General features: G+C 39.3%; 1 protein-coding gene across 1 annotated transcript in view; it reads left to right on the plus strand.

Moving 5' to 3' along the window:
- The window catches only part of RABGAP1L (RAB GTPase activating protein 1 like), a 648400-nt gene that overhangs the window by 462881 nt on the left and 175838 nt on the right, over positions 1-9681 (plus strand). The window contains exon 18 of the mRNA XM_027868366.1: positions 2779-2820. Within this exon, the coding sequence (XP_027724167.1) occupies positions 2779-2820 (42 nt within the window). The remainder of the gene's footprint in view (positions 1-2778; positions 2821-9681) is intronic.

Raw genomic sequence — 9681 nt, forward strand, 5'->3', positions numbered from 1 at the left:
CACACACACACACACACACACACATTGTGTGGCCAGGTGGCACAATGCATAGAGCTCAGGAAGTCAGGAAGACCTGAGTTCAAATGTGGCTTCAGACACTTACGAGCTGTGTGTCTCTGGACGAGAGTCATTTAACTTTTGTCTACCTCAGTTTCTTCGACTGTAAAATAGGGATAATAATAGCACCTGCCTTCCAAAGTAGTAGTGAGGTTGAAAGAAGATAGTTGCAAAGTGCTTTGCAAACCTTAAAGCACTATATAAAACCTAGCCATCAGCATCATTATTATCATCATCATCATCAATCTGTTGACCAGCACAGCCGTTATTTATCAAATGGGTATACCGTAAAGTTATTGACTCCTTATCTAGAGTTCATAACCTGGAGTCTGTGGATATATTGCAATGAGTTTGAGAATTTGGATGGGAAAAAAATTACACCTTTATTTTCATTAACTTCAAAATGAAATTTAGCATTTCCTTCAGTCATTTAAAAACATTATTCTGAGAATGGGTCCAGAGGCTTCATAGACTACCCGAAGGGTTTATGACCCAAAAAAGGTTAGGAATTTCTGCTTTAGGTGAAAACTAGAAGCACTCGTCATAACTCTATGGTTCTCAAAACTTGCCTATTCTATAAGAGGACTTTTGCAATATTCACTCCCTCCAGTCAGTCCTCTACCTTAAAAATAAAAGGTCAGGAATCACAACAATGCTGATAAGGGAATATAGGACAATAATGGACAGTAGCATCTGATCTCTTTCTAATCTAAAATACAATTGTGGTTTTATAAAGTTATACTAACTAGGATGAAGGAAAGGTAATGACGTAGAAAAGTAGGCTGAAAGTTATTGATAAGGGGTAGAAGTGTGCCAGAGAACAAGGGGTAGCCAGAACCCTCATCTTCACGATCTCTCTCCCTGGATTGCTTACCGGCAGTGCAGACTCATGTTCAAAATGAAGCTCTTTATCTTGCTCGAGAAACCTGTTCTTCTTTCTGACCTGACTGTTTCTCATAGTGGCACCATCCGTCATCCTATTGCCTAGGTCAGGGGTGGGGAACCTGTGGCCTTGAGGCCACATATGGCCCTCTAGGTCCTCAAGGGTGGCCCTTTGACTGAATCCAAACTTCACAGAACAAATCCTTTTATTAAGGGGATTTGTTCTGTGAAGTTTGAATTTAAAGGACTGCACTTGAGGACCTAGAAGGCCACATATGGCCTCGAGGCCACAGGTTCCTCACCCCTGCTCTAGATAAATAAACTGTTGCTATAGTACTCTGATAGGGAAGTAGTCTGGCTGAGATTGACTTAAAAGGTTTTTGTTGCTTATAAATTGTTTCAGTCTGTCCTACCCTTCATGACCCCATTTGGGATTTTCTTGGCAAAGATACTGGCATGGTTTGCCATTTCTTTCTCCAGCTCATTTTACAGATGAAGAAACTGAGGCAAACCAGGTTAAGTGACTTGCCCAGGGTCACTTGGCTAGTAAGTGTCTGAGGCCAGATTTGAACCAGGAAGATGAGTCTTCCTGAATCCAAGCCTAGTGCTCCATCCACTGTGCCACCTAGGTGCCCTGACTTAGAAGGTACTGAGCTTGAAAGAAAGAAAGTGCTGGAGAACTTGCCAGGAAAGAGCTTATCAGGAAAGAAAGTCCTGAAGAACTCCATTTTATTATTTATGGCACTTTCAGGTTGTCTTGGCTTGGTCTAGTCTGTGGCAACATTGACTTTATAAATATTTCCATGAACGTTCTCTGCCTTTGTGCCTTAATGACCTTAATGTTTCTTCAAACTCCTTGGGCTGAATCGAGACTTTATATTTAGCTCCAGTATGACTTCTCATGCTTTCATTTGTTTTTCCCGAAAAGTATTTTGCCTAATTTTAAGATTCTGATTTTACTTAGGAAGCTTTTTTTTTTACATGAAAGATACTATATCATTTTAAAATCTAAGGAGGAAGAGAATATCTGACAGATAGTTCAAATTAGTTCTTTATTACTTTGACAATGTAGGATCTTTTGGATAAATAGTTATAGAAAAGAGAGGAAGAATGTTGGACATATCCAGTAAAGATACTCTCTGCTACAGTCAGTCAACATTTATTAGTTACTTACTATATGCCATGCACTCTGTCAGGCGTTGGGCACAAGAAAAAATTAAACTCCCTATCCTTAAAAAACTTACATTTTTTTAAGAGGAGAAAATGTACGCAAAATAAATATAAGGTCATTTGGGCATTTCTATTGTAGCTTTGGAGATGAGGAGCTATCCGCAACAATCTCTCCCTTAACTTTTTGTTAACTAGAGAATCCAGTTAAGTGCCCCCATTAAGTTTTCCTTGGTGGATAGGAATTTTCATCTCATGAATTAGTTAAATTAGATTACATATTAAAGCTTGATATTTAGAAGTATTTCCTTTCAGTTTTTAGGCTTTTCCCCAAATCATTGTGTCATCCTAGGCAAGACTTTTATCATGTAGTAGGCTGCTAGAAACAACCCTAAAATTTGATAAAACATGGTACCCCCAGCATAATAACAGTTTATAAGAAGATGACAGAAAATGTGCCCCTTCTCCCCCTCTCTATACATAGCTAGCTAGCTAACTAGCTAGCTAGATAGATACAGATCCTCAGGACGAGTTAATGTATCTGTATTGGGGATTTTAGTTATAAATTTTGTTATTGCTATTTGGAATTTTAGCAAAAATTCAGGAAAGATGATTAAAAATAGTAATAAATATAGCAATTGTGTTTAGCCCTTCTTTTCTTTTCTTTTTCAGGGTCTCAACATAATCTTCCATGTAGCTTTGGCACTCTTAAAGGTAAGTCTCTCGTTGAATTTTAAAACTGTATGGATTTTCTACCTTTCCATAAGATTAGAATGACCTAATGTGAAATTTTATTTTCTAGAGCACAAGGTCCATTTGAAATATGAGTATTGTTGTTGTTATTGTTGTTGTTTTCCCTTTGGGGTTATTGCTTTATTTGTGAATCAGTTGAAGTTGGGGGGGAGTGAGGGAGTAATGTATGAAATCCTTGCTAATACATCAGGAGGATAAAGTGTTTCTTTTAGTGGTGGTTGGACCTTGTGAAAAAACAATAAAATCTATGCTGCTTCAAAACAATGCCAGTACTTCTTAAGCTTTTTCTTGCCAAAATCAAGTCAGTAGAGATGACCTGAACATATAATCGAATTATAGAGATGCTTCAGTAGTGTCCCGGATAGCAAGGGACCTACTGCAGTTCAATTTGAAGTAGTTTCTCTACTTACGGGAATAATTAGGAAATATATTAGAATTCAGTTATTATTACTTTTTGGAATTTTATACCAACAAATTCATACAGTACTAATGCTCTTGCTTAAACAAGACATTTGCTATGAGGTTAAAGGAAAGAGCCTCAGCAGTTTTTACCCTTCATCATTCTGTTACTGGAATGGCATCTATGGAGCATTTGAGTCAAAAAGACTGGAGTTTAGATCCCATTTCACACATTTATGAATGCTGTGATTCCAGGCAAGTCACTAGATTTCCCTCCCCCTCAGTTTCCTCATCTGAAAAATGGGGATAATAATAGCACCTACCTCACAGGGTTGTTGGGAGAACCAAATGAGACAATGTATGTAAAGCACTTTGCAAACCTTAAAGTGCTATGTGTTTTTTTGTTGATCATCATCCTTATTGTCATTGAAGGAGTTTTATTAAAAGACAAAATGCTGGTGGCCTCCCAGGCTCCACTTAACTGTTCAGCCTCATGATAGACAAAAGATATTGGACTCAATATCCTGGGAGATCCTTTCCAAAGCACCACTGACACACTTGAAATAAAATGGTGGTTTAATAGTATCATTTTCACTTGCTTTCTCCTCTCTGTTGAGCACCAGTTTGGTGTAGACATTGGAGAGAAGGGCTTTCGTGGGCCCTCCTTACATAAACATTTTCCATGCTGTTGCTCAGAACCCTAGTGTGCTAAGAGATGTGAATGGGGGGTGGGAGTGGGGATTCAGTATAAAAATGATAATGGTAGTGTTATTTTCTCACCTAAAATACTCATTTCAGAGATCTGGGATTTTGTCATAGGGGATACTTCCTCCACCAACTGAGGCTGTAACCTCTTTTTACAGCTTTACAACTTGGTAGATGGTCTTTGACTGGAAAAACCATCACCCTGAGATCAATGTAGTGGCCTCTGAATTTAGCGAGGCTAGTCTTTGGATGAAAAACACATGTTTAGGTCCTCGCTCCATATTCAAAGTTTCTCCATAGCCAATAAAAGATCTGCCAAATCTTATGTTCTGCTGATATATCCTACAAGAACCCAAGGCCAACTCCCTGCCACAGTGAGACATCAAAGAAGGACTTGAGTGCAAATCCTCTAAAATATTAAATATAAAAATTATACACACACACACACACACACACACACACATACATACTCTAAAAGTTCTTATTACACAAAGCATTTTTCTGACATGGAAATAGTCCTGATTTCTCTTCTTCCTCTAAATAGTCCCAGCCGTCCTCCTACTGGAGGAGTGGGAGTGAGGGAGGAAGTTGGAATATATGACTTACATACCTATCACAAGAAGCTTAGTGGTGAGGTGAGAACTGAAGGAATAAAAAAAGAGTAGGGAATAAGATAACTAAACTGTAAGGAGGAAACATTCTCTCATTCCTGTTACTGGGGTAGTATAGATTTTGAGAATCTTGGAGTTTATAATAATTGGTATGTATAGCACTCTACAGTATACATTACATAAATTATCTCATTTGAAGCTCACAATAACCCTGTGAAATGAGGTACGTGATGTAGATATTTTTATCCCTGCCTCACAGATGAAGAAACTGATGCACTTTGGGCACGTAGGTATCTTGCATATGGTCAGTCCTTAACGTAAGGGTCGGTGGTAGGATTTGAATTCCTGTTGCTAATCCATCATGCTCCTCTCTCTGCTGTGCTGCCTCTCGGGGAAGTTCTATTGAATACAGAGCCTTACGATGGCTCGAGGGTTGTGTTCTCATATATTCCTGAGGCTGGCTGTGGGCTTGCCTTCCCCTGCTTGTGAGTACAGGGATGAAATTTACAGGGATGGTAAGATGTGCACAGACATTATCCTAGATCCTGTGGCTCCACAGAGTAAAAGGAGACAGAGGTACGGGGGCAGAAGTCCATGTGCAGAATACTGGCATAGGCTATGGCATATGTGGATGTACATCACATCCACAAGAAATTATCCCGGCAACTTTACTGTAGTTGTGAATAGGGCTCTTAGAGCAACCTTCTTCCAGCCCATCTCCCAGATAGCCCACAAATTATTTTTGAGTGGATTCATGGTAATGTAAGTATAAAGGTCATTGATTTAGAGCTGAAAAGGACTTCAGAAATCATTTGGTTTAACCCTCTCATTTTACAAATGAGGAAACTGAGGCCTCGAAGAGTGAAATTATATACTCAAGGACACACAGCTTGGAATTGACACATCTGAGACATTTTTTTATGTCAAAACTGGGGGTGAGGGACGTTCTTTGGTCACATATTCGTATAAAGGTACAGTGCTGTCCTGTTCTATTTTTATATTTGGGGAGAAACACATTTCTTGCTAGAGAAAAAAAGAAAGTAGGAGTGTTGTTTTCTGATAAGAATGGTTGACTTAGAATAGTATTGTTTAAAGGCACCTACTTTTTGAAAAGTGCTTGAACGCATGTTGGGCGTTGAGTCTGTCAGGTAAGGAAGAGGCTGTGGAAAAGTGAGTAAGGATGATTCAGTGAAGTAGGTGGCATAAACAGTTAGCATCATTTAAGATATATTAAGTGCCCCCTGGGTGGATTAGATATATATACCTTGACTACTGAGTTTTCCTTTTAAAAAAAAATAAGAAACCAGCAGAACTTAGCAAATTTAATTTTTATTTGTTAGATCATTAAATATCCCAGGCTAATTAACTTCTCAAAGTCACATATTCACTGTGTATCCCATGATCAATACTTTAAGGAGCTGTGATTGTTCAGTTTATATAATCTGTTCACTGTTGTGGCCCTTCTATGATGCCATGGATTGTTTAATGAGCCAATGTGACTGAAAACAAAAACAAGGCGTCATTATTTGGGAGCTGCCATTCTGGGGATGAACCTGGTATCCAAATTTAGTTAATTTGGTCCTCAGACAAAAGTTGGAAAGATATTGGCAGAACCGTTCTCAGAGTCTTTCAGGTTGGTAAGACCTGCCAGACGTTGAGTTCTGCTGGCATAGCCCTTGAGAACATCATGCCATCATGCGGCATCACAGGACTGTTAGTGAGGAATTATACTATAATAGATTATAAAATAAGCAAGAGTCAATTGACCCTGATCATAGATGGGACTTCAGAATGGAATAGATGACTCCTAGTGTGACTTTAATAGAAAGTAGAAGGGTGAACTTGTAAGTCTACTCTGACTTGTTACGAGAGGAACATTGGAACTTCTAGAGAGTTCCCTCTGTATCTTATTCTATAGTTAATGACTGTGTGACCTTGGGCAAGTCATTTAACCTAAGTCTTCTCATCTGCACAATGGAGATAATAATACTTATGCTACATACCTCATGGAGTTATTGTGAGGAAACTAAGCCACGTGTATCTTCCAAAGAGAGTGACATGATGACATCCAGAATTCAGGGCTTAAAATAAATACCGTTTATAATATTTGAAAATCTTGGGAAAATAGAGAGGAATCCAATGAATGGAAAAGGGAATGCTAATTTTGGGGGAAAGCATGCAGCCCTGTTTGGGTAGAGCGTGCCGAAAGGGGATCAGTGTGAAGTGAGTCCAGAAACGTAGACTAAAGCTAGCTTGTGAAGGGCTTCAAATGCCAAGCAGAGTTTTTGTTTTGTCTTAGAGGCATTGTCATTGTCGTGGTTCAATCGCTTGATGGTATCTACTCTTCATGACCCTGTGGACTATATTGTCCATGGGGTCTTCTTGACAAAGATACTGGAGTGGTCTGCTATTTTCTTCTCTGGTGGATTAAGGCAAACAGAAGTTAAGTGATTTGCCCAGGGTCACACAGGTAGTAAGTTTATAAGGACAGATTTGCACTCAGTTCTTCCTGACTCCAGGCCCAGTGCTCTAGCCACTGAGCCCACTCAGCTTCTATTACCCTTAGAGGTAATAGGGAGCCACTGAATATTCTTCAGAAGGGGACTGACAACATTGCTTTATGAATATCAATTTATCAAATGCAGGGAGGGTGAATTAAAGACCTGAAGCAGGAAGAACAGTTAGGAAGATATCTTAGTAATCCAGGCAAACAAGGTTAGAGACTTGACCTTGGTATTGGAGAGAAGGTGGTGAATTTGAGTGGTGGCCTTGGTATTGGAGAGAAGGAGGTGAACTTGAGAGTTGTTGTGGATGAATATATACAAATGTGTATATACATATACACACATATATCTTTACGTAGTGATTAAACTGAAAAAAAATTTACTCTTTTTTTTCCCCAGTGCCCTGTATATGTATGAATCGGAATTAAGTGGTCCATTGGTTTATTTATAAACCTAGGAATCATCTGCCTCTCATAGACGTGGCGTTTCAATGCTGTAGTCCCTCGTATTTCATTTTGTTTCATGAGGTTCTGTCTCTTTGAGTTTTATTTCTTTATATCCCCACTACCCTTCTTGCCCTTGCTATCACCTGAATCACATACTTAGTCATTTGGGGGATTTCAACAGAAGAGGAAAAGCTGAGGCTCTGACATTTAGTAAAAATGATGATTGCTTTGTTTTTACAACTTCCATAGAGCGTGAGTTAGTCTTTCACTTAATTCCAGGGAAACTGTCTTTTTGCTCATGTAAAAGTAAAAGCATTTATTTATAATACCAGCTACTTAGATCCACATGTACAAGAAAAGTCACCTTTTTTTTAAAAATAAAGGAGCTTCTCTTTCATTCCTCTCCCCAGCTCCACTCCTGGCTCTTTGGACCTCACCACCATGCCCCAGTAGCTTTCAGACCCTGGAAGAACCTTCTCTCCCTGTAGTCCCCCAGTTTGATGGGTTCATCCCAGGAACCTCCATTTGAGGAAATGCCCAAGCCAGCCAGGCTCATTCCTTCACTCTCCCAGCTCTGCTCCTGACTCCCCCTCACTTTCACTTTTACACTGACTTTTGTGTGTTGCCTTCCTGCCATTAGAATGTAAGCTCCTTGAGGGCAGGGGCTATTTTTCTTTTTGCTTATATTTGTAGTCCAAACTTAGTGTGGTGACTGGCACATAGTAAGCATTTAAATGTTTCTTTCATCCACTAGATACCTATGCAACCCTTCTCCAAATACTTTAAAAGAACTATGACTTCTTTGGCACGGATACTCCTTCCACCAACACAGGCTGTAATCCTTCCCTGCCTTAGTGTACTCATGTATTATTATCATGTAACTCATTGTGACCCCTTCCCCTCCCCCTAAAAAAATCTGTCACCTGCTGGTCAGCACTCTCGATGATGAACTTCTGACTTTGACTAGGTTGGTTCTTTTACTGTAGATGCGTCGATACTCACTGAACCTATACTCAAACCTATACTCAGAGTTTGTGTTTTGCTGGCACAGCCTTCAAGAACCCAGGGTCACCTCCATGCCACAATGAGGCATTGAAGTAGGGCTTCAGTTTAAAAAAAAAAAAAGGTTATGTAATCTGCTTGCTCAGTTTTTTTTTTCTTTTTCTTTTCTTTTCTTTTTTTAAAAATTCCACTTTCAGCATTTACTGGTTAGTTGCTGTCCTTTCAGATCAGCACTATATGAACGGAGATATTCTGATCATCTTTGCTGCCCTTTCAGAAAGAAGCAGTGTGATTACATGGGATAGAAGAATCATATTGTCCCTGAAAAATTAATTTTGTGTGGTATTGCCTCCAGTTTTAGTCAGAGCCTACATGTTTGAACATGAATACCCCTCTGCTCGGCTAAGCTTTGCCCCTACCCCCACCCCCACCCCGTGTCACTGACAATATTTGTTTAACCATCCCCTTAACCTCAGCATTATGAGATGCCCCCACAGAAATCACTGTTTACTTCCACAATTTTGACAGTTTTTCCTAGACTTATTATAGTCCCTTATCACATTTCTGTATTTCCTTAATCCCTTCTTCACCCTCCTTCAACATACGTAGTTTAAAAAAAAAAAACTTCCCTTCACATCCATTTGTTTGCTCTTTTCACACATGCCTCTAGCACTTCCCCTGTGAAGCCTTTCACATCCTGATCACCAGCCCCAACAAAAGAAAAGCTAAAAAAATCACACCAATAAAAAGAGAAAGTTACACAGCACCTTTCTTATTTTACCAGACTCTAAAGCCATAGAGAGCAGGAACTTTGATAGGTTGCATTATGCCATTTTAAAATTGTTCAATAAATGTGAAATTAGTAGTTACTCTTCAGCTAATGGGATGACAGGGGAAGAAGGTGAAAGAGAACTGATTGTAAGGAGTGAGCACCGCAGGGAAAATGAACTAATCAAAAATCACAGCTGAAAAACTATCCATCTTCCTTCTTTTTTGTTTTTCATCCATTTCAGTCATGCCCAACTCTTCATAATCTTGGGTTTTCTTGGTAAATCATACTGGATTTGCCAAGTGGTTTGCCGTTTCCTTCTCTAGCTCATTTTAGAGATGAGGAAACTAAAGCAAACAGGGTTAAATGGGTTACACAGGTTCACA

Source organism: Vombatus ursinus, unplaced genomic scaffold (assembly GCF_900497805.2).
Source record: "Vombatus ursinus unplaced genomic scaffold, bare-nosed wombat genome assembly UNPS02014789.1, whole genome shotgun sequence".
Lineage (NCBI taxonomy): Eukaryota > Metazoa > Chordata > Mammalia > Diprotodontia > Vombatidae > Vombatus > Vombatus ursinus.